This window comes from Syngnathoides biaculeatus, chromosome 18 (genome assembly GCF_019802595.1).
Source record: "Syngnathoides biaculeatus isolate LvHL_M chromosome 18, ASM1980259v1, whole genome shotgun sequence".
Lineage (NCBI taxonomy): Eukaryota > Metazoa > Chordata > Actinopteri > Syngnathiformes > Syngnathidae > Syngnathoides > Syngnathoides biaculeatus.
The window spans coordinates 17,803,397-17,829,355 of record NC_084657.1 but is presented as its reverse complement, the minus strand read 5'-3'; the positions used below and the strand labels follow the sequence as shown (position 1 = coordinate 17,829,355).

General features: G+C 40.1%; 1 protein-coding gene across 2 annotated transcripts in view; it reads left to right on the top strand.

Moving 5' to 3' along the window:
- LOC133491732 (gamma-aminobutyric acid receptor subunit beta-2) overlaps positions 1-25,959 on the top strand; it is a 47,539-nt gene that overhangs the window by 3,791 nt on the left and 17,789 nt on the right. For both annotated transcript variants that reach the window (XM_061803278.1, XM_061803277.1), the window contains exon 4: positions 17,961-18,181. In XM_061803278.1, coding sequence (XP_061659262.1) covers positions 17,961-18,181 — 221 coding nt within the window. The remainder of the gene's footprint in view (positions 1-17,960; positions 18,182-25,959) is intronic.

Below are 25,959 nucleotides of genomic sequence, written 5' to 3'. Positions count from 1 at the left end.
GATCCTGAATAAGATTAATTTTGGTTTTACAATAGAAGACGCCGGCACTGTGGCTCAGCTGGAAAGCGTTAGCCTCACAGTTCAATCCCAGCCCTCCCTGTGTGGAGGTTGCATGTTCTCTCCATGCGTGCGTGGGTTTTCTCCAGGCATTCCGGTTTCCTTCCACATCCTAAAAACATGCAACATTAATTGGACACTCTAAATTGCCCCTAAGTGTGATTGTGAATGCGGCTATTTGTGTCTATGTGCCCTGGGATTGGCTGGCAACCGGTTCAAAGTGTACCCCGCTTCCTGCCCATTGACAGCTGGGATAGGCTCCAGCACTCCCGCGACCCTTGTGAGGATAAGCAGCTAAGAAATTGGATGGATGGATTACAATACAAGATTCTCAGATTGGATTTCTTTGTTTAAGACACTCAGCACCTTGTGAATAAATACATTTAAAAAAATCTGAGAATTTTTTTGCCGGTACTGTATTCCTCAAATAAATAAATAAGGAAAATTCCTCAAATAAAATTAGTCATAGCATAGTTTATCAATAAGAAATTTACCCATGGTGATATACAGTAGTGTTAAATAATAAGATAATAGTGGCCATAAATAAAAAAAAACATGAATATTTGTATTTATACATATGCTGGAAATATTGCTCACAATTTAGCAATATAATTAAATGTATAAAATATATGTTTTGAGTCATAATTTTTTTATAATGGAAAAATAATTCTAAAATTTGCCACTGGCTGGCACCCAGCCTTTGGGGTGGGGGTGTATGGGTGGGGATAAATATTAGAGTTCTGCAGCAATCACCAGCTCATACTGTGTTTAATCATGTTGCCATTTGCCACACTAGCTGAGTGATCCGGTATCATATCTCAAGATTACCTGCTTATAATGATTTCCACATTGTACTTGCTTAAGGGGTCAGGTGGAGTTAGGTGAAATAATTTAGTCAGGTGAATTCAAGGTGGTATATACATGTACAGTACTAAACCAAAAATAAAACTTTGAAAGTGTACTTTAAGTCAAAGAAGAAAAAGTTTTGTTCACGTTATTTGGAAGGACTCTTGGTTTTTAGCATATGCAGCATCATGTACATACAGCTGAGGACGTTTACCTTCTCCGTGTGCCCCACAAAGGATCACCACCCCCTCGCTTTCATCTCGACGCGCGGCCTGCAGCAATGTCAATGTTTGGATTACGTAACGGCCAGAGCGGTGTCTCATCCGGGGTTCATCTAGGACTTAAATTGGTGCCATAATACAGTCACCGGGAGCAAACAGGATGCGTCAAGAAAGCCTCATATGTCATGCCAAGTCATTAATCGGCATCATTAAATATAATTTCCTTGAGTCTCATTTTTGATCGATGTTGCTGTTTCAGAATCGTCACATAGATCGCTGTGGACACAAGTATCCAGTAATCAATAAACGCTTTGAATCTCTTCATCATCCTTGGACAATTTGTATACTTGTATTCTTTTTTTTTTTTTTTTTTTTTCTGGTCCTGTGCACAAAGCAAGGCCCGTAAAGACATGCTTGGATCAGTTTGGTCAGGGTTTGGCTTGGGCCTTGACCACAACTCCATCAAATGGTGAATCTTTTACGTCAGGTCTAACTTAGGTCCAACATCATTGAGCTTTGAACTCAAACATGTTTCTTGCGGATGAATGAACAAAACTTCTCAGAGACACATCAGCCTCTTGTCAGAAAGTACTCCCAGAAGACGTTGCAGCGGAAAAGCAAGGAAACAACTTTTGTCTTCTCCTATATTCAATTCTTGTGGGAAATGTTCTGATATTATGTCGCAAAAAAGTGTGTCCAAGCTTTTCATTTACTAAAATGTAAATAATGGGAAAGTATTTATTTCAACTGCGGGGGACTGTAGTTAACTTAGAATGTCTAAAAGTGATGTTCTGCGAGCTGCAGTAGGAAAAATGGACTTTGGCTGATGCATGGCAAGCTTCAGCTTTAATATCAGATATAACAAACAGACCCGCCTTATATGCTAAATAAGCGCCGCACAGACACAGCTGAGGGGTGAAGTTTCGGGAACTAAGCTGGAAGACTTTTATCTGGTCATCCGCTTCCCTCAGTCGAAATGTTGTTTTCACAGCTGGAATCTTTGCAGGGGCTGCTGGTGTGACTGACACCTCGCACATTGTCTGTCACCATATAAGCACGACTGTGCTATTCTGACGCTATCCTGTCAACAGGTATCACAGTGAAATGACAACACATTGTTTGGTTCTCTCACGGCTCTGCCAAGTAAGTGAGCGGCTCCAAAATGTTGTTGGATTGGAAGCCAAAAGATGGGCATGGTCCAGTTCATCCGGTAGCATTTATTTACATTTTCAAACGTTATGTATATTCTAATTAAATTATGTAAAATACAATGTTGCCTTCCTGGAAATTTTATTGCCTTTAGAAAAAAGGGAGGACTTATTTTTAATTTTACTTGAGCCATATCATTCTAAAGTAACAGTACTCATACTTGAGTATGATATTTCGCAACTCTACACACTTCTGTTAATTATAAAAATTGAAAAAGGTACATTTTATTGAGCAGCTTAAAGTTTTGATGAATGAAATGAATTTATTTTAACTTTTTGCATCAAGTGCACATTAACTAAAGCCTGGTTTGCGGCAGATAGTAATGGTGGCCAATGATGGTAAATATCATCTGGGTCAGTGTTTTTCAACCTTTTTTGAGCCACGGCACATTTTTTACATTGGAAAGTCAGTGTGAAACCTGGGCCTGTTTAGATGAACACAAAGCCGATATACTGGCAGGAATAGAAGAAAGACACACACGAAGCTCTTCCTCAACAGCTCTCAGTCTCTCTCTGTTTTTAGTTTTTATAGCAGTTAGGCTTGAAAAGCTCAGCTCACACAGATATGTTGTGGAAAATGGGAGCAATGTCAGAACAGCTTTGTTGGCCAGAATGGGGAACTCCTTGGCAGCAGTCAACCAAAAACTGTCCAAAGGAAGATCAGCAAATCTTAGTTTTAAACCACGATCCTGTTTCAGTTCAGTTAGTTCCTCCTGCTCTTGTAAAGTCATGTCCTTTCCAACAACTGATGCCGAGCTGTATGGGTCCCGAACCCAGTCAAAGCATTCAGTGGAGGCTGAAGAGAAATAAAATGACAACTTCTCCTCAAGACTTTTCAAAGGTTTACCTATTACCTCAGACAGTGCAGCAGTGTTGCTTTGCCGTTTGTCTGTGAGTGGGAACATCTCCAGGTTGGCACGTTGCACATGTTGTTGCCAGAGGTGGACCTTTAAACGGAATCCATTTATTTTATCTGTGCTTGTAAGCAGGTTTTCATTTCGGGCCTGCATCCTTGTGTTCAGTTCATTAAGATGATGAAATATATCAGCCAGGTATGCCAGCTTTGCGCACCACTTGTCACTTGCAAACAGATTTGAATAATCAGACCTCTCATTTGTCAGAAACATTTTAAGTTCCATACACACGGGTCAGCACCGCGCGACAACCATCGGACCTCCGTATGGAGCAATAAGGCTTTATGCTCCGCTCCCATTTCCTCACACAGAGATGCGAATATACGGCTTTTCAGAGGTCGTGTCTTTACAAAGTTCACTATGCGCACCACATCATCCAACACAGGAACCAGTTCTGCTGGTAAAGTCTTAGCAACGAGGGCCTCACGGTGCAAAAAACAGTGCGTAACAATCAGATCTGGGTTTCTTTCCTTCACTCTACTCACGAAGCCTTTGGTGCGCCCGACCATGGCTGCAGCTCCATCAGTGCACACACTTGTGCAGTTTTCCCACGTGAGTCCTCCCTGGTCAAGATATTCTGATGTGACCCGAAAAATATCCTCTCCAGTTGTTTTTTCTGGCAGTGCCTTGCAAAATGGGAAGTTTTCTCTAAAGGCATCTCCATCCACAAAACGCACATAGGCCAAGAGCTGAGAATGTCCACTAATATCCGTAGACTCGTCAACTTGCAACCCAAATTTCCTACTGATGCGTACCTTTTCTAAAACATGGCTTTCGATGTCTGTAGACATGTCATCAATACGCCTGGCAATTGTGTTATCAGAGAGCGGGACTTTAGCTATGTCTTTAACCGCATCAGGGCCGAGCATCTTGTTGACAATGGCTTTACAGGCAGGTAGTATTAATCTCTCTGCCACAGTGTGCGGCTTTTTTGATTTCGCAACAAGTTCGGCGACTAGGTAACTAGCTTTGAGCGCTTTCTCATTTAGCTTTGTGCTTTTTCCTCATAAACGTTGCCTGTTTCTCTGTGTTTACACGCAGGCGAACAAAATAGTCTATCAGCTTGTTTTGAAGCGACGGGTGTGTCGTTTGGAGATGGCGTTTAAGCTTGCTTGGCACCATGGCGCTGTTGGATAGCTTCTCGCCACACACCAGGCATAACGGAATAGGTGTCGGCCTCTCAGGTGCATCACTAATTCTCTTGGAGGAACGAGGCAATCAGCTACGTGTTGTCACACGGACAAATATTATATTACTCTGCCAGCCTTTACAGCAGGGACACTGGACAATGAGATAATATTTGCAGAAAATTATTAATAAATGTTAATTTAAAAAAAAAAAAGTGATATTGGATAATTTCTCACGGCACACCTGACGATCTCTCACGGCACACACAAAATCACTGATATAGGTTACTATTGCATTTACTTCCCTATTTCCCACATGCTATTCTTTGATAAAATTGCTGGAATGAAATATATGAGAATTGCATCCAGTATACTATGATGTCCATATTCTGCAAATATTCTAAGCAAATCTCCCAATCTTTTAGAGAGTCACAAGGGATGTTTGGTTCAAGTGTAAAAACTGTAAAATAAAATCAAAGATCGACATGCATTATTCATGCTAGTAGTGTACCAACATATCCCCATGAAAACTTTCACTATCAGAAAAAGTTTAGACACTTGAATGCAACACTAGCAAATATGTTACACGTACATTCTAAGTTGACCATTCTTATTTGGAACTTCTCGAATGTTACCGCTCACACACCCTTTACCCCAGATCACCATTAAGTTTGCTTTGTCTTTTAACAATGCTGACATAAACAATATTTATGCAAAATTAGTGGTGTCCTTTTTTTTTTTTTTTGCAATCTCCACTCTCAGCTGTGTCCACATGTTCCACTCTGCATTGAATGATGACACAAGGTTTGCGCCTTGGCCTGCGAGGGGGATTAGACAGTGACAAGTCAAAGTGGTTTAATCGTCTGACCATCTGAGTCCACTGGCCCGCTGCTGCATTTGTTAGTCTGCTTGGACTCACTGCGAATAAAGTTCTTGAGAGGTGGAGAATGAAGTTTGTGATTACAGCTTGATTGTCACGGATAGGCTTTACCCGGAGATACTACCCGGATTTCCTCAAAGAGTGGCTGAAGGCTTATGTTTATTCACCATGCATTTTGGAATATTAGCAGTACTATATTGACTTGTGTCTTTTTATCAATTAAAAAAAAATACAATGCAATACAAATTTGCTTGAAAAAAATCAATTTTACTTTATTTATCAAGTGAATTTTGCCCAACCATCTGGGCTGCTAACTGAGTGCATTTATGTTTATGTACATGATATACCTTGTAAAAAGTGGCCTTTTTTTTGCTGGCCCATGGGGCATGTATGATTGAACCCTATTAATGCTGCCTCGTATCAAGTAAACAATTTTTTGATTGTTCCAAGGGGCACAAATGTATGTGTTCCAGTATGACCAAAAAGGTCATTTATTTACTTAGGCTGGATGAGAGCAGGGAAAGTTTACTTTTAGAGGCAAAAGACAAAGTCAAATAATAAGTATCTACTGCAAATGTAAAGCTTTTCACAATGGAGACAACAAAGCATCGCAGCGAGGTTGGCTGATATATGTGTTTCTAGTGAACTGCGAAGATTTATTCTCGTGCATTCTGGCTAGTCATCACAACCTATCAACTGTTGGGTCAGTATTGTCTGCCTCTCACTAACCACTTCACAGTTTCTTGCAGTCACATTGTCGGCATCCAATCGAGCACTATATTCCAGGGTGCTTTATCAGAGCTTGTTGTCAGAATAATGCAGGTGTTTTTCTTTTTTCAAAATCATTGTAAAGCACACTAAAAGCAAGTAATAAAACGACCTTGAAAGGACAACTTTCTCCATTTCAACATTGGTTTGGAGTCTTCAAAAGGGAGACAAAACAAACGCACCAAAGACTTCGGTTTCCGATCAAGTAGTGGGGAAAACAAGTTTTATATGAAAAATCACAACCATGACTTTGACACTAATGTTTTTATTCCATCCCCCACAAAACTATAAAACATCAAAAACAAACCTGAGTAAGGGATTTTGATGGTTTGTTTCCGAAGAACAACTAAGAAACATGCCATGAGCGACGCTGACTCACCACATGGCTCGAGTGTGGGCATTTTTACATTGCGTTCACCATGCTGCACTCCATGAACTGCATTGTCGTTTCAAAGCATCGTGACACACACTTTACGTCACACATATGCATATATCAGGTGCCTAAATCTGTCTGACTTTCAACATGTTGGTATATCTATCCCTCTTAATCGATGTGACAAGATGAGACTCACCCCATAGGATCTACTAGTCATTACAGTGGTTTCGCAGACAAGCTGGGCAAGACCCTCTTCCATGACGAAACACTGAAAAATACACTTGGCCACTATGTCTATGTCAGTAAATTATTGGATCCCAGTTGACGAATATAAACGTCTATGGCATTGAATGAGTTAAAGACTGAATGACAATAGTTTATGTAATACAATGCAATACTCTAACATAAATCAAGATACTATGAGATACATTACAATCATATCACTTTTTAGAGCAGCATTACAAGACAACAATAGACAGCAAGTATCAATGGATATACTGTATAAGAAGCAAGTTATGCACTGAAAACATCATGAACGTATGTATGTAGTAAGAAGTTACAAAATAGCACTTTTTTCAGAGTATAATCTGTATTTATAAAAATATATATATATACTGCGAGGGACAGTATGCCAACCTTGATACGTAGTTTCAATTAAAGTTTGTTTCATATTTAAAATATTTTAAACAATGTGCATTGTTTCAATCTTCTTTTCATTGTGTTTTGCTTGGGCCGTACATCTATAGGGTGGATTTGAATTTAAATCATTGCTTGAGTTGACTTTCAGCTAAAGGCTGATAACAGGCTCCTTATTTAACATCGATCCGGCAATGGTCCTCATTCAATAGATTACCGTGGACATTGTGTGTATGTGGCGTTTTGCAATTCAAGTTCTACCTGAAAAGCAGTCAATGCCCAGAATTCCATTATGCATGCTGTGTGTGAGGATGTGTGTGCGTCACTGGTATTCAAAGCTTGAGTGACGCCTATGTCCAGTATGTCCAGAAAAACACACTTCATGCAGTTACATTCATAAATTGGAATAGTATGCAGATAACACCGATAATAACAGAGAAACCCTTGTCAACTTTTTTCACAGCTTCCATCGGGATTTTCAAGCATTTACTAATCCTTCACTAATAATCTGTGTGGTTCTTGTCCTCGCTTAGCCCTCTTCTCTCTCTCCGAATGGCCTTTCACTCCAACATTCCTCTCCAGGGACACAAAGAGGGCTTGCAGATGCCCCGATTGACTCTAATAAATTGTATGTCGTCTGTTAAGCTGTGCAGCTGCCAACTGCCTAAACTAAGCATCCCTGCTTCTGGAAGAGGAAAAACATAAACTATGGTGGCTCTAAATTTGTTTCCCCATTGGCTGCGAGCTTCTTCTAAAGCAATGTCCATCCCAAAATAAATGATAAAAAAAAAAAAAAACAGAGAAAATTTTACCCGAGAGGACATGATATTGTGTTTGAAAGCTTAAGGTCATTTACTTACAGGGAATCTATTTAGGAACAAAGTTGCACACCTCACCTATTGGATAAAATGTGTTGTGCAATACACGAGTCCTTCATTCTCCTCCATTGTCGTTAGCATGTTAGCATGTGTCGGTTCAGCAGTTGCATTCAATGCAGTGTGATTTTCTGGCAGCAGTACTATTATGAATTTGAAAACTGATGGTCCCAAAACATTGGCATCACATGTTTTCTCTCTATATTCTTGGTTTGATGTTTTGGAGACATACTGAGTAGCGAATCAATAGCAAAATGGCTATGTATGTAAAAAAAAAAAAAAGTGTACAATCCAATTACTGTTATTATATTATCTTTTATGTTTTCTAAATGTTGTAAAGTGTCCTTGTTTGTTATAAAAGACACTTTGACAAAGTGTATTCCATCAACAACACAGTCAGGAAGTGGTCAGTGTGTCTTACAGCTCTGAGGTTGGGGGTTTGAATCCTTCCTGTGTGGAGTTTCCATTTGTGCATTTTCACCATGTTCGCTGACTTCCTCCCAAATATCAAAAACCCCACCTCTCACCCAAAGTCTGCTGCAATTGGCTCCAGCTCATGCACAACCCTAATAAGGACTATCACAACTGAAAATTATTGGATTATTATTAGCCCCTAGTTTGTCGTTCTTAAAACTGAGACAGTTGTGAAGCTGGCCGTGATGTACAGATTAGGGACGGTGGCACTGAAGAAACAACAGGAAGCAGAACTGGAGGAAGCAGAAATAAAGATGCTGAGGTTTTCGCTTGGTGTGAACAGGTTGGATGGGATGAGAAATGAACTCATTAGAGGGACAGCCAAAGTTGATTGTTTTGGAGACAAGGTTAGAGAGAGCCGACTTCGATGGTTTGGACATGTTCAGAGGCGAGAGAGTGAGTATATTGGAAGAAGGGTGCTGAGAATGGAGCTGGCAGCCAAAAGAGCGAGAGGAAGACCAAAGAAAAGGTTGATGGATGTTGTAAGGGAGGACATGAGAACAGTGGATGTTGGAGAGGAAGAGGCACGAAATAGGCTTGGATGGAAAAAGATGACACGCTGTGGCGACCCCTAACAGGACAAGCCGAAAGGAAAAGAAGAAGAAGAAAAAGTTTGTCGTTTTTACAGTGTTATTTATGAATATTAAGAAGCAAACTTTTTCATTGTCATTGGGGCAGTTATGATTGATGCCTATGAATGTCACAAGTGTGAAGTGATCAGGAAAAAGAAATTCAGGGATTAAGTTAACTGACATCATTGCTCTCGCCAGAGGATTTGTAATTAGCTGTCGGTAATTTTGAACAGATTAAACATTACGCATTAGACATTGATAGGTGTCAGGTAGCCTGTGTATCCTAAACTTTTCATCTCTCTTGTCATCTTAGGTGTCTCTGTCAGTCCAACTGAACGTCACTGGTTTTGCTGATACAACAATGTAAAACTTAATTATTTATGCTGGAAGAAACAGCCCCTGAAATGAAATGAAATGAAACCCCTGCAGAAGCCTCGGTGGACGTGTGTTGCAGGCTGACTCCATGCAGTGCACAAGCTGTTCCAGCTACAATGCTTGAATATTAAGGAGTTCGTATGCAGCTGCCGGGAGACCGGGGAATATACTGTATGTCACTCAGCTCGGTGGGGGCTGCCATGCTTATTATTAGGCCTCTTTGGAGAAGCTGTGCCCTCTGCTAGGCTCCTCATAGCCTGTCGCTGGCGGCAAAAGGACAGTGCGGGATAGGAAATTGAAAGCCGCTTGTTGTTGTTGGAGGGCTTTTTGAAGACACTGAAGTAGATGGATGATAGTGCAGCATTGGCTGAGGGGCGGTGAGATCACATTGCTCCCCAGCAGGTTTAAGAAAATTAAAGAAATTATAGAAATATGTGAAAAGGGAGGTTTCATTGACTTTTAAAGGTCACAGAACAGGACTGATTAAAAGGTCAACTTAGCGTATGGTCACATAATAATAATGTCATTGAGTTTTTTGAAAAGTTTCATTTCCACAATCCCCATCCAAGCAGACCTGTAAAAGTGACAACACATTTGAGTAAAATACATTCTGGGGCAGTAGTTAACAATATCCAAAGTTGTCTTTTGAACAGACTTTGTCCACATAGAGGAGAATCATTTTATACTGCCTTTTATCAATTCTAACCTCTCAGTTAAAGTTAAATACTTCATAAAGTTATTATTTTGGTAGACAAAACACTTGTTGGTAAAACTTGTCATCCTCACTCAGAATAGAAATTCACAAAAACCTAAGTTTCATTTTAGCACAAAAAAACCTCAACATAGAAAAGTTCACTCCAACGGTTTCAAGTTTCAACTGCAGAGCCATTGCTGCTACTGTGTGGTGACTCCTTAGCGACTTCCAAGCAACCTGGTCTCCACAAGACGTGGCCTCTATTGATAACCCAAGCCCAACCCCATTTTGGTCTCCTGAGTCACTGCGACTAATCAGTTGTGGCAATTGCGACAACGCCTCCACCGGTGATATTATAATAGTAAATAGTAGGGGACTGATATGTGTACAAAGTGTACAAATGGACACAGCATGAGTTCTAGAGAGATTAAGATGGATGTACTTTCCTGGAAATGGGACACAGGAAGATAGGTAAAGCAAGCAAAAGTGAGGAAAGGGTAGAGGGATAAAGGCAGAAAGAGAAACCATCAGAAGGAGGTCAGCGCTGGTGCTGATATCAGATCGTGGAAGTGGCAAGCTGTGAAGAATATAAGCAATTTGCATCGCCGCTCTGCTGAGCTTTTGGGTGCCTCACATTTACCCCCTTGAAGCCCTTTATCCTTCCTTAATAAGCCCCTCGCTTCATTCAGCACCTCTCAAATGAAAAACAGGCTTTGAGTGTAGATGGAAGAAAGAAATATGGAACCTAAGTGCTCGCTATTTTGGTTTTGTCTCCTAGCCGAGCTGCTGGTCCTCACCCAAAACCAAATTCTCCTTTTTTAATCGGCGTGCCAATATCAACTCTGACCTCATCACATTTGTCTTTCCCTTCTATTTGATCAATTGCCTGTCTTCTCTCAAAAACTAGCTTTCCACACAAGCAGGTTTCAATCAGCCTAAAAGGCCACAGGTCAGATTGTAAAAAACGTGGTACGTTTGTATCAGAATACATATCGTGTGGCATTGCTGCTGTGAGACCGCGATACAGCAAGATTTTACAGCAGAGGTCTAACAAATTTGTCCTGCAGTCTGATTCAGGCATTAAAGAGTCAAGGGAGATTAGGGAAGTTTTACATTCTAAAACTTGAATGGTGTTTCTAACTTAGTCACTTAATATATGGATAGGTTAAATGATTGTTGCAAATGATGTTTGCCGGAAATGCAGATGCTTGTGTGTGAAAAGCACAATATGAGTGCAAGGCCATGAATCGATGAATAGATGCACTGGAGGGATCCAAGAATAATTGTCATGGTGGAATGTTAGAAAATAGTCAAACCTTGTATTATGTCGTGCACCGGTACTTTGTAAGGACTTATTGTGTTTCTCCCTGGACAGAGGAAATCAGTACAAATGAAGCCAAAAGCAACAATCTAAGGCTTAGACTGAGGACAGGAAAAAAAAAAAACACATATCCCGTGAATAACTTTAATATTCATTCTTGGTATTGTTCCTAATCCTAGAGCAGCCATGTGGCATGGGGGCGGGTATCTGATGTCAAGAGTTAGTGGACGGTGCAACTTGGAGGATCAGAGGTGAACGGAGGTCGGTGTGCGTGGATGAGAGCCATCCATTTTCTTAGCCGCTTATCCTCACAAGGGTCGCGAGAGTTCTGGAGCCTATCCCAGCTGTCAACAGGAAGGAAGCAGGGATCACCCCGAACTGCTTGCCAGCCAATCACAGGGCAGATGGAGACAGACAGTAGTCGCACTCACAATCACAACTGAGAGTGTCCAATTTATGTTTCATGTTTTTGGGATGTGGGAGGAGTGCCCGGAGAAAACCCACACATGCATGGGGAGAACAAGCAAACTCCACACAGGTAGGGCTGGGATTAATTCCTGGACCCCAGAACTGTGAGGCCAGCTGCTCCACCGTGTCACCCGAGATGAGTTCCAATAATTTCCATTATTTCTACTGGATATCAATATGCATTTTATTGTCCTCGGGTTCACACCACTTGCCGTAATGTTGGTTATTGTTCAGAAACAAACACACAACAGATAAACCAAAAATGTGGGACACTTAGGGGATCATTTATGTCCCAACTTGATTGTTTTTGGCTCCTTTAAGAGTATACGATAGATACTGTCTTCTGATAATGGCCTCATAATATGGAGGGCAGACCATAGGTATTCATTACAGAGTAGTGTTTGAATTGAAAAAAATGCATGTGTCCAAATTAATTTGGAGATAATACGTACACAGGGGTCCTCAGTTTTCCGTTCCTGCACTGGTGACAAATTCGAAGCCACCGAAGTCAGATCCCAATGTGGTAATGGAATCAGAATTACAGTAAATATTTCTATCAAATTAAAAACAGAAAGTAAGGCAATAAGTCACCATTAATGCTGCGTGACAACATATTCTGATGGTGATATTGTTCATAACCACAAAACGTTAAATCTTGGTAGTATCGTAAAGCGAAAATCCACCGTAATGATCAATAATTCTCATGTGTATGCGTCCAAAGTCTGACTGCTGTTTCTGTCGATTTTCTTGGGCCGTTTGCTGGTTGGGGTAGTGAATCCTCCAACCCAATGTCTCCAAGGAACATATCGATGGTGGTGGTCTTGGAAATATCCATCCATTATCTGAACTGCTTGTTCTCACAAGGGTCACGGGAGTGGTGGAGCCTATCCCAGCTACCTTCGATCAAGATTGGCGCCACCCTGAACTGGTTCCCAGCCAATTACAGGGCACATAAACACAATCAGTCGCACTCACAATCACACCAAGGGGCAATTTAGATGCTCCAATTAATGGATGTTTTTGGGATGTGGGAGTAAACTGGAGTGTCCGCACAGGCAGCGCCGGGATTTGAACCCCAGTCCTCAGAGCTGTGACGCAGATGCTCTAACCATGTCAGAAACTTTGTGTGTGTGTGTGTGTGTGTGTGACTGGGGTTGATAATTTCTCCCTGTGATCAGCAGGCAATTGGGGCCTAGAGGAAAAAAAATGACTTCCATGGCAAAATATTATATTCTCAGGCCCCTTACATTATTTTCCCCCTTACAAGGAGAGTCTCCCAAAAATTTGCATAAATGTGAAGTTATTCTAAGCAAGTCTTTCAATGTAATTCATATAATTATTTAGAAACTATCCAAAATCTTTTGTCTGTCTACCAAACCTGTGAAGGGGTGTTGGCCACCACACATTGACCATGACTATTTCACCATTTGTGCTTTACATCAGCCGTAAAAAATGCGGCTATGCTGTGGAACTTGCCGTAGGGTTACTAATTTATTACAATAAAGTTTTACATTTAGTAATAATTTTAGCATTGTGAATATGACAATGACTTTGTTATTGCCTTAAACTGACAGCTCGAAGCTGTGGCATATTCATAAATTACTGTCATTCTTCCTGCATCACTCCTCCTTCCTTTTGGCTTTGCATCTCTCGCCCACTCTCTGCTAACACAGTTTATGTAGTGATGCTCATTACGACTGTTATTATGACAGCATCACTTGCACTTCCACGTGCACACGCACTGTCACTGCAGACGCTCTGCTAATTTAGAGCCTCCTCCTCCCGCAGCGAGACAAGGCAGACAATAGTTGCCTTTTAGGAAAGTTTGGCGAAGCCACAGTGTCACCTCCACAGAGCCCATCCGACAAAGCAAGCCACAACTTCCTCAAGTAGATAAGGCTGCAATAAAAGGCTGCGGGGCATGACAATGGACATATTTAAAACCCTGCCACACTTACGCAGCACCCACTCTAGTCGACAGTGATTGTCAGTTGTCTATTTGAGATGAAAACACATTTAAAAGTGGACTGGAAGTGGTGGGTAGAATTGTGCATCCTGCAGAACGTCTTCAGATAAAGCCATGAGTTCGAAGACTGCAAGACGGAATGGTCTCTGCGGAGCCTATTACTGCAAAGTTTTGGAGCATTTTGTACAAAAAAAGAATCATTATAGTCAGTAATAAGACAAAATTATACATATAATATATGTTACTTATATTAAGATCAATGCTGCAGTTATACATCCATCCATTTTCTTCGCCGCTTATCCTCATGGTTCTCACAGGTAGTGCTGGAGCCCATCACAGCTGTCAACGGGCAGGAGGCGGGGTACAACCTGAACTGGCCAGCCAATCACAGGGCACGTGGAGACAAATAGCCGCACTCACAATCGCACCCAGGGGCAATTTTAGAGTGTCCAATTAATGTTGCACGTTTTTGGAATGTGGGAGGAAACTGGAGTGCCTGGAGGAAACCCGCGCAGGCTCCGGGAGAACATGCAAACTCCACACAGGCAGGTCTGGGATTGAACCCGGGATCTCAGAACTGTGAGGCCAACGCTTTACCAGCTGACCCACCGTGCCGCGCCCTTATACATAAGAAATAAAATTTCTTGAAAAAAATATGCTATGCAAATGAATTTCACACAAAAGTTAAATATAATTGTACATATAAATGTTTGAAAACACAACCGTTCTAAACGCTCCAAATTAATTAATGCTATGAACCCTAACTAACTCTGGCAATGCTGCCCGTCTACACTTAAAATGGATGAAAGGGGATGTTTACATTTACAGTATACTTCATTTATGTACACTATGTTTGAAGTATTAAAATGTGTCTTTTCTGTTCATTTTTTTCTCCGGTCGCTGCTCCTCCACATGAATCCTCTGGTGCAACCCAAGGGAGTCATCTCTTCCCCCCAGCCTTGAACTTCCACTCACTAGTCTCATTACAATTATGGCAAAATATGCTTGTCTTGAATCGTTGGGATGATTAAAATCCTTTCGAGGTATATAGTCAGGTAAAAATAAAAGAAGTGAAAAAAGAAAAACAATTAAAGAAATATAATGTTCCTGTGTTTGTACCATTTCCAACTAAATTCTATTCCAAACAGCTTGTTTTGAGATGGTTAGTGCCTCTATAATTATGAAAATCCCCCAAAACAAGAATTTAAGTGGCTTGGACTATCTGTAATGCATGTGTAATCAGTGTTGAAGCTGTGTAAAGACGAATTACAAGCATGCGTGAGAAAGTACTTGCAATGGTCTGTTTTGGAGGGTACCGAGTAGCTTCTTAAAAACGCTTGGTGGTAAAAAGCATCTCTTCACCCACACGTGCTGCAATACACAGCATGCCAGTGTGAGCATTACATAATCGTCAACTGGAAATGGAAGTGTTGCGAAAGCGGCACGTGCAGCTGAGAAGTTGGTGTGAGTGGGAACAAAGGAAGAAAAGAAAAAGAAAAGAAAAATCATTTCTCCAAGCCATATCAGATATTTTGGTCGTGAGACATCACACATCAAGTTTTTAACTATGAATTGTTCTAATTACACTGCCAAATTCCCAAAATGCTACCACGCCATAGTAAGTACAATTTCAAGTGCAAGGGTTTACATAAGGTGCACAACAAGTATGACAAAATGTGTCAAATTGGAAGAGGATAAAAGATGCTCCCGCTACCCAAACTCCTCCAGGCGACATGCGAGTCCCGAAGGTGCTCTGAAATAATCGCGTTTGTATCTTACCAGGCATGTTCAAAAATGCATGCTCAAGTTTCTTTGCCAGGAAATGGGTATGTCAGTCATGGCAAAAGAAAGTTCCTTGAGAAAGGAAGTTTATGTAAGAGTTATAGTTTATATAAAAAGTTGCTTTTTTCCAGAATGATTGTGTGGGCTGACGGTGTCCTAGATTTATTGTGCAGAATTTCACAGGCGATGAAAAAGGAATTCCTCTATTTGTTTATGAATTATTAACAGGTTCCCACTTTGTGTCGATGTGTCGCTAGAAACTTTACAGAAAATGTATTATCTTTTCTAATAAAACTCAACAATTGCTCAAAATGAGTGGGGCTTAGGACCAGCGCAGCGAGGCAGAAACATCATCAGAATTACTGACTTAATTTACCATTATTTTATCATTCTCAACAACTTATTTTTCAGTGCAGTGGTTGTGAGCAAAAAAAATGTGTTATGAGCGCCATCTATGGTTCAAGCAAACTTCACAACAAGCAGCAGTTTGGCAGATACAAAGTAGTCCACAATGCTTCAAAAAGAAGCCAAGTGCAACCACATGGGTTGTTCCAAGCTTTTTAATGCTACTCCCATTTCAAGTTAACTTTAAGCTAAACCTGTGTGTGTATTTATTTACCCAAATCATATTTACATTGTTAAAGAAAAGTTTCGCTCGCTAAATGCTAAACGAAATACAACAAATAAACATAGACAGGCTAAGGAAACTAGCATCCATCTTAATCCCTCATTTCAACCTCTGAACATATATTTGAACCCAAGCAGTAGCAACACGTGCAGATAGAGCATACAAAGCTTTAATAAAAAGGATTAAAAAAAATAAAGCGTACAACACAACTGGCCAGTATATATTATATATACTCTGCAAAAACAATGATTCATGCAGTTTAGTTAAGACGGTCAAATCTTTTTAATCATCAAATCTACATGGTGTGTTTGTACGTATTATACTGCCCCTACTGTTCAAGGTGTGCCTACCAGAATGAGCAGCATAATGCCCATTTGAAATATCCTCAACATTAAAATAATTTGAATAATGTTATTAATGTATTTTTCTATAAAGTACAATAATGTAGAATACTATTTTCTTAGTGTTTTAAGCCACCTGAACAGATGAATGGCATTTCCATTCATTTTAATAGAGAAAGAAGATTTGAGTTGTGTTTGAGGTAAAAGCATGGCCGCAGAAGGATTTAAACTCGCAAATCAAGGTACCGTTCCTTGGCTTGTATAATAGCAACATGCTCATGCCGGTGTTAAGAGGTGGATGAAATTGGTTCAGGTGCCAAATGTTCGTCTCGCCACTGCTCGGACTATCATGTATCAACGTTCCGCAGCAGACTTACGAGATAGAAGTAGTTTCATCTGAAGATAAGCATAAACATTATGCCATCTGCTCAATCTACAATATTTATACATATATTTATACAGTATTTATACAGCGGTCCCCGTGCAACTTAACTTTGCCATCTTTTACTTTCCGCAGCGGTGGAAAAACAATTGCTCATGCCTTAATCACAAATCCATGTGTACCAGGCCAAAAGACCTTTCATTCTCTGACAAGCTATTACAAATATGATTTATTTTGTTTTATTGTGGTCTACTAGTGTTCTGTGGCATGTGGGAGCTACTATATGTCTTATTAAATTATAAGTTACTACAAAAGGAGAGGCTACTACATGTACCACTTACATGGCATGTCTGTCTTGATATAACAAACCTGTTAGGTGTGTCATCTAAGCTGCATCGGATTTGTCAAGATTCAGTAAATGTATGACCATTTAACAAGGAAAGTGAGAACCAGAACATTTGACCCTGGAACATTGCAAACAATCTGTTTGGTGGATGTTTAATCTTTCATTTGTTCAGCCATCTATTTTCGAGATAAGAAATAATGAAAAGAGAATCAGCTAGGGGTAGACATCTCAGAGTAACTGGCAAAATTAGACAGCAGACTGGCAAACAATGTCTTAAATAGACCACGCAGTACAGTAAATGTACACTGTGATGGCAGCACATGGCAGAAAATATATTCAAATGGTATTTTTGTTTTATAAAGTATGGTAAGGCATATTTCAGTATTCTCATGCTCACAGTGCTATGAAGAGAAGGCATCCCCTTCAACTTTGTTCAGACAGCTCTTTTTCTTTGTAGTTGTGCTGTTACGCTCACATTTTAAGTGGGCTTCATCTAATATTGAAGGCCAGCGTGGTTCTAAAATGAAAGGTGGCCGTGTAGAAGTACTATATCACAGAACAGCTGTGTAAAACGCTTGCATTTAAGAGTAACTCTCTCTGCTCTCTCTTTTCTCCCACATCCACACTTCAGTTCACATATCTGTTTCATCACGTTGAACTTCTTTTTGTTACTGCACATCCTTCTTTGTTCCCTCGCTTACAGGACTACACGCTGACGATGTACTTCCAGCAGGCCTGGCGAGATAAGCGCTTGTCGTATTCAGAGATTCCCCTCAACCTGACCTTAGATAACCGCGTGGCCGACCAACTGTGGGTGCCTGACACCTACTTCCTCAATGACAAGAAGTCTTTCGTCCACGGTGTCACTGTGAAAAACAGAATGATCCGACTGCACCCGGATGGTACTGTGCTGTATGGGCTCAGGTGAGCTTTCACTCAGCCACTACTTTATACAGTTTTATTTTTGATACCGATGACTCAACAGTTTTCGCTTGCCAGGTAATTATCTCATTAGATGGGCAAAGCTATTGATGTGAGATGCGGTGTTGCCCCAAAGCTAATAATATAACACTGATGAAGTGACCGGACGATGGCTCTTCATCCAGGAAGCATCAACAATTAAATACTTCTTTAGATCCTTTACTCTTTTCTGAACTGTTTACTTGATTTATATGAAAATCTAAATTACTGAAAGTATGCGAAACCTGTCGACCAAACGAATCACAATAAAACCTGGATTTAAATGACTGCTTGGATGGATAGATGGATGGATGGATGGATGGATGGATGGATGGATCAGTGGTTGATGGATGGATAAAACAAATAAGACAAATGAATACTGGTGAAAGAGTTTTAAAGCAGTAAAACAAAACAAAACCAAAAAATATCACAAATTACTCCCCACTGAAGCGTTATATCCAGATAGCCTCCTATCATGCCCCCTTGTGCGCCATAAAGACCCAATATGAACCATCTGATTTGTACGCATTGGCTGTACGATTATTACCAGTGATAGCAGTGATGGGTTACTTATAGAACATCTTTATTTCATTGAAGCAATTCTATTATTGGTGGAACACAGAGTCGTTTCAAAAAGTATCACACCATGTGGCATATCATTAGACTTAGAAAATTACCTCTTCAGTATTTTCAAATTATTGAAAGATGGTTGTTTAACTGGAGAACAATGAATGAATAAGTCTTAAATTACAATTATTTAATTATGCTGTTTAAAGTAGAGTAGAATCTGTTGGGGCTGCTATATCTAGATTCTTTTATTTTTTTATTTTAAGAGTACCGGTTGAATTTTCACATATAAAAATTACATTCCAAACTTCAACTGAACTCCGGCCACTATAAAACAATCGAGCTAATTGACTTACTTTCAAGCTTACCGTCGACGAGGCACTTCAAGAGGCACACTGATGTCTCATCAGTTCCTTTGGCAAAATAGCCCTCAGACGTCCATAACTCAATAAAAGCTTATTGAAAACCGTAGCATCTTAATAGCTATTATGGCAACGCATTGGCACTGCTGAGGGAGACTGGAATTACAGTAATGCTGAGAAGAGGAGTCGATGCAGATCCTTTTTGTCTTCATAGTAGCCCAGTGTGGGGCTACACAATGTGTAAAACGTGTAGTTCATCGTTTTTTTTAAGGATCTTTCTAAGTGTGTTTACTAAATCATAATTTAGATATTCCATGTGTTCAAGAAAAACTGCCGAGAAGACTTTGCACACCTAAATCTACCAAAAAAACAACCTGTAACCATGCACATTTTAGAATGGCCTTTAATTGTGGGCAACCTGAGACATTCATCCATTCATTTTCTTTGCTGCTTATCCTCACGGGGGTCGCGGGGAGTGCTGGAGCCTATACCAGCTGTCAACGGGCAGGAGGCGGGGTATACCCTGAACTGGTTGCCAGCCAATCGCAGGGCACATCGAGACAGCCACGCTCACAATCACACCTTGGGGCACTTTCGAGTGTCCAATTGATGCTGCAAGTTTTTGGGTTGTGGGAAGAAACCGGAGTGCCCGGAGGAAACCCATGCAGGCAGAGGGAGAACATGCAAACTTCACACAGGGAGGGCCTGGGTCCTCAGAACTGTGAGGCCAACACTTTACCATCCGACCCACCAAGCCGCCCTCAACCTGAGACACATATACCGTAATAATAATAATAATAATAATAATAATAGCTTTACATAAAAGTACACAGTCAAAAAAGAACAAAGGAGACTAGACATCAAAACTGAATAACCAATTTGTTTTGAGTGTTTGCTTGTGTAATAATTGTGCTGTCTAATCGGCATGTGAATATTCTCCAGGTGATGTGGATGGATTATCTTGGTAAAAGAGAAGTACTTACTCATAAATTATTTGATAAATTTGTGAACAATATTTGATAGTAGTTGTTAATACATAAAACAACTCTCTGATCTTTGACTTTAGCTTTTGAAATGGGGTTGGTGGGTGGAAGTGCTGCATTTATGTATATATATATCTTTTCCTAGATCAATGTAATTGTTCCGATTACTTTGCGAATATAACAAATTCAGCCATAGACCGTAGATTGTTTGAATGGACTATAAGACAGCACTGTAAAAATGAATCCATTCTCTGTTTTCGATATAAATTATATACAGTATTTGAAATATATCACCCCTGCCTCTAATGCAGAATCACAACTCATCAATGCAAAGGCAAACAATGGAAACAATCACAATGTACCAGATGGTGACAATCTGGAAGCAAAAACAACAACAAAAAAACAACAACAAGAATAAGTAGTACTGAGATGATCAAAACTAAGTAAGTTGATGAGAAAGCAGTGAACTGAATTAAAACCCTCCTTTCTGTGAATGATTGTGAGGGCCTGATTACACTGAAATCCAACTCATCCCTGTGTCTTGTCATGTTATCCGGGTTCAAACTCGTGACCTACTGTATCAACCTCTGGCCCAGCTGAATCCCAATATGCAAATGAAATATCCCAAATTGCTGGGATTTGCTAGGCCGCGGAGAGCGGAAGTTGCGACAAAAGTCAGCACAAAAAAAATGACTTTGGATGAATGGGGGATTAGGATGAAATTCGGGGAAGAAATCCATCACCCTTGACACTCAATATCATGTAAGTAGGATGGCCAGAATTGGGTCAGGAGATCAGCAAGTTGCTCTTATAACAAACAGGCAAGGCATACAGTACATATTTTGCAAACTGCATTATAGCCCCCTAATGCATATTTGATCATTACACAAGCGATGGCTTTGTTAATACAGCAAATTATCCAGTGAATGGTAATTGGGAAGTGGTTGTAAAACTCAGCAAGAAAATAGATCATCATTATCACATTTAAAAAAATATATAATTACTCATTCTATAATTGAATGTAAAAACAATACATGTAAATATATACTGTACTATTTCAAGTGCGCTTTGTACAGACAATCAAAAGGCAAAAACAAATAACACTTGAGGCAGGCAGAAAGGCTTTGTCGAGTCAGAGTCTATTATGTGTCTTATTTTGGAATCCCATCGCCAGGCAACCAGATGCCAACATCCACAAAGAACGACAGAATCTGTTTGGATGTGAGAATGTGTGATCACATTTAATGTCACAATCTCTCAGATAAGGTCAAAACTAAGAAATGTACCATAATACTTAGCATGGGGTCTTTTAATTGAGAAAAAATATATCGATTTTTAATAATTAGGAAAAAGGACAGTGGAAAAGTAAACAAATTATTAGTGTCTGCCTCGTACTTCTGAGGACTGGGGTTCAAATCCTGGGCCTCCCTGTGTAGAGTCTGCATGTTCTCCCAGTACCTGTGTGGGTTTTCTCCAGGAAGTCCGGTTTCCTCCCACATCCCAGAAACATGAATGACTGAATGAATAAATGAATTCCATTTGTCTTCATGCTACTGTACAACAAAATAGGAAAGCCTCTCCTGAGTCAGTGCATACATAAAACCAGTATAAAAATAAAAATAAATACAAATAACTAAAAATACACTTGGAAAACAAAGTGCATAAAAAAGGTTATTCAAGATATCAAAATCAGTGTGCCTTTGCATTAATAGCACGGCTAGAGGAAAGATGACAGTTCAGAGTCTTAATGGCTCTTGGAAAAAAATGTCTGTTGGTCATTGGTTTTGCACATCTGTACTGCCTTCCAGAGGGCAGGAGCTCAAACAGTGATAACTGGCAGGTGTAGTGTCCTTAATAATCTTCTGAGCTCTACTGAGGCACCAAGAGAAATAAAAGCATTAATTGAAGACTCTAAATTGTTCGATGGTGTGAATGTGAGTGTGAATGGTTGTTTGTCTACATGTGCCCCGCGATTGGCTGGAAACCAGTTCAGGCTGTACCCCGATAGACTCCAGCACTCCCACGTCCCTTGTGAGTATAAGCAGCTCAGATAATGGTGGGATGGATCTGGTCGGCAGCTACAGGTTATTTAACTAATGATTAACATTGAAAATGACTTAAAAACATATCAAATGATTCAATAGATTTCCATGTGCATTCCAAAGCTAAAGGCACTACTAAAATAGTATTCTCTTTTCAAATACGACAGAAATTGATGTCAACTATTATGTGCATCAGTATCAATTATTAGGGATACATTGGTGATGATGATGGTGTCCCACACATAAATGGGCAGATGCAATGTGTGGTGTGGTTTTGCTGTTCTGAGACCCCTTAACAGAAATGTAATTGGATGTGTCAAGTCCATGGAAGTAAATAAACGTAAACTTACAGAATAAACACTTGATGAATATTCATGCGCACACAGTATTTGATTTCTTTGTATGCTGTAGAACTGCAAATTCATATCAGATTCATTAAAGTGGTTTGAAGGAGAACAGCTCCGAAGCTTTTTAATGGGCTCAAATTGCTAATATAAATGACGAGCGCTAACCCTGCACTGATCTTTAAATCCACAATCCTCGCTTCAGTCTTTTACTTACACTGTAAGGCAGCGGCTGGTCTGTTTCTAGGGAGGTTTTTATTTTTTTCCACACTAACTTTGAATTTTGCAATTCCAACTTACATTATTGATTTAGCCTATTTTGGAACATTGGAGAGATATGCTCTAAATTGCAAGTGGTACGTCAAAGGCCCGTAGTGCGAGTGCTAGTACTCGCAAGAATGATAAGGTAACGGCAACCACAAGTTTCACAGGAAAGATCAAGTTGTTCCATCTAATTAGGTGTGTGCTTCATCTTTCCGTTCTGAACAATTTATGAGCAATCCAGTCGAGATGAAAAGACATTCATTTACACTCAAATTGCATCCGTGGGGCTTACAGGCACAGCGCAGCTTATGATGAATAAATGACAGTAGGAAAGTGTTTTGCAACTCGCTGAATAATGCATCTTGACTATCCGTAGGATTGTGTATCATCTAAAGAGATATTCTTGCATCTGACTTAAACTAGCGAGCACTATTTAGCCACTTAACTATTTAAACCACACTGTTCACATTCTATATAGGGTTTGTATTCTACGCTAGATGTTAGTTTATTTGTCATAGCACATTTGATTGGACTTCACTACACCATCTATTTTCATTTCATTTATTTTTCAGCAGACAGTGGTAATAGTAGTCAAACATTTAGAAGTACATGAGATAAATTGATATATTCTGTAGAGTCTTAATGCACCAACTGAGGGTCAGCATAATGCATTTTATTTATTGATTAATTTCTTTATTTGACCTTTACTTAACCAGGTACAGTTTCTCATTTACGATGCCAACGTGCTTGGACGTTGGCAAAAAGTTCAAGGCACATTATCGCCACCTCGTATGGAGTGTATGTACTGCAACAATCTCTGCCTCATTCGACATATGCGTGCATTGAACCCTGACATCCACACTGTCAGGGTCCAGGATGAATACAAATTTTGTTAAACTCTTTTATAGCACTATAATCACATTTAATGATGGGAATAATATATTTTGATGAAAAAAATACAATACAGACAAAATAGAATGATAATATATATGTACTGTATATGTATTTTTGTGGAGTCACTGTTGGTGTAGTGGTACATATGCCTTCCTTTGGTGTGGGCAGCGTTTGATCGATTCCCGCTTAGTAATGGTGTCGATATCTGGCCTTTGACTGACTGGTGACCAGTTCAGGGTGTAGTCCGCCTTTCGCACGAAGCGAGCTGCGATAGGCTCCACCTTTCCGCAACCCTTGTGAGGATAAGCGGCTTGGATAATGACATGTATTTTCTTTTCCTTTTCACTTGTCCCATTGCTATTGCCAATTTTGAATCAATTTCCCCTTTCCACACAATTACAGGTCAGATGAAAGATTTTTTACTCGCTCAATCACAAGACAAAATAAGTGTGGTGGAAGGAAGACTGCTAAATCTTGATATGCCTGTGTTAAATGTGTGACCAACAGTCAGCATTTACAGTGGTTAGACCTTCAGCTCGTGAGGCTACTTGACCGTGACTTGACCTTACAAGTGAAGGCCACCATGTTGCTTCAACGTACGGCGCTCACTTGGTGTGGTCGGTGGTAATGTCCTTGGGCATTCAGCAAGCAACCACAGGTTGCACAATATTATCCATCAGTTCCACTAACCGTCCACTAACAGTGACCCAATTCCAATTGCCTCTACAGTGTTGCCCGGTTTGGACAGCCATCCATCCATCCATCCATTTAATGAGCTGCTTATCCTCACAAGGGATGCTAGAGCCTATCCCAGGTATCTTTGGGCAGGAGCCGGGGTACACCCTAACCCTGTTGCCAGCCAATCACAGGGCACATAGAGACAGTCAGCAGTCTCAATCGCAATCACAGGAAGTTTAGAGTCTCCAATGAATGCGTGTTTTGGGGACGTGAGAGGAAACCAGAGCGCCCGGAAAAAACCCACTCAGGTATGGGGGTGGGTTGGGGGGCTATGCATCAAGTGATGTTATAACTGCACAACTGCACAGAGTAAATATTTACTCAATGACAACCTTTATCTTACCTGGGCCGTCTTCCCAAAGACTCTGCCAAAGGCTCTTTGCACTCAGTTCTACACCGCTGACTCCATCAACTCACACAAGATCAGAGATTGGCCAGAGACTAAGCAGCAATTTACTCCTTGGTTAAACACTTGGCGGACTCATCACCAGAAGCAAATCCACACTGGTGGAAGAAATGCTGACAATGACGAGGCAAAATGTAAAATCCACCCAACCTTGTTATGGTCAAACATCATTTATTTATCGGTGCTGGGTGTGCATGACAAAAAAGCATCCATGTATCTGCCATTTGGACCACACATCTGGCAGTTACACTTACTGAGAATGACAATCTGAAGTTTAGCTCCCCCTTTCTACAAAGTTTTGGTGTACCAGTAGGATGTCTTCATCCAAAAGTAGTCACTGATGTTGGCCAAAATGTCTTTCCTAACAGTGTCTGTTCAAGATCATCAAGTTGCTGTTTGAAATCACAAGTCAGGAGGAACTTACTGAACTAGTCCAACTTCAAGTCTGTATTTTCCGCACTATGAGATGCATTGCATTATAAGGCGCATAAAATAGATGCTACAATAGAGGCTCGGGTTACATTATGCATCCATTAGTCCGAACTGCACTAAAGGCTCAATACTGATCCATATATCAAGCGCACCGGATTATAAGATGCACCATTGGCTTTTGAGAAAATAAATAAGGCTTTTAGGTGAGTCTTATAGTGCAGAAAATAGGTAATAAATATTTAACCAGAATTTTTTCCACAGTTAAACTTCTTATACATCTTGAAACCAAATAGAAAATACAGTTTAAGTTATAAAAAAGTAACTACATAAATAACTAAATATATTTAGTGTGAAACCTAAACTCCAGTCTCAGGCAATGATGATGATTCATGTACTTTAATGTATAATACACATCTGTGATTCGATTTCAAAATTACAATTGCCTCACAATTTTTAGAATTTGGTGGCACGCATCAAGTAGCCATGCACACATACTGTATGAGTCGATACAGCATCAGGTCATGCTGTTGAGATACATTATTTACGTTACTTAATATTGTAGCAGTTGTAAATGGTGATACAAGGGGTATTGCATTCATACAGCAGCGACATAACCCACACTGATTTGAAAAAAAAAAACTACTTTGAACTCAAAGCTCCGTAGTCTAGCACTAATTTATAATAAACTACGGTACTTTACAATACAGTTG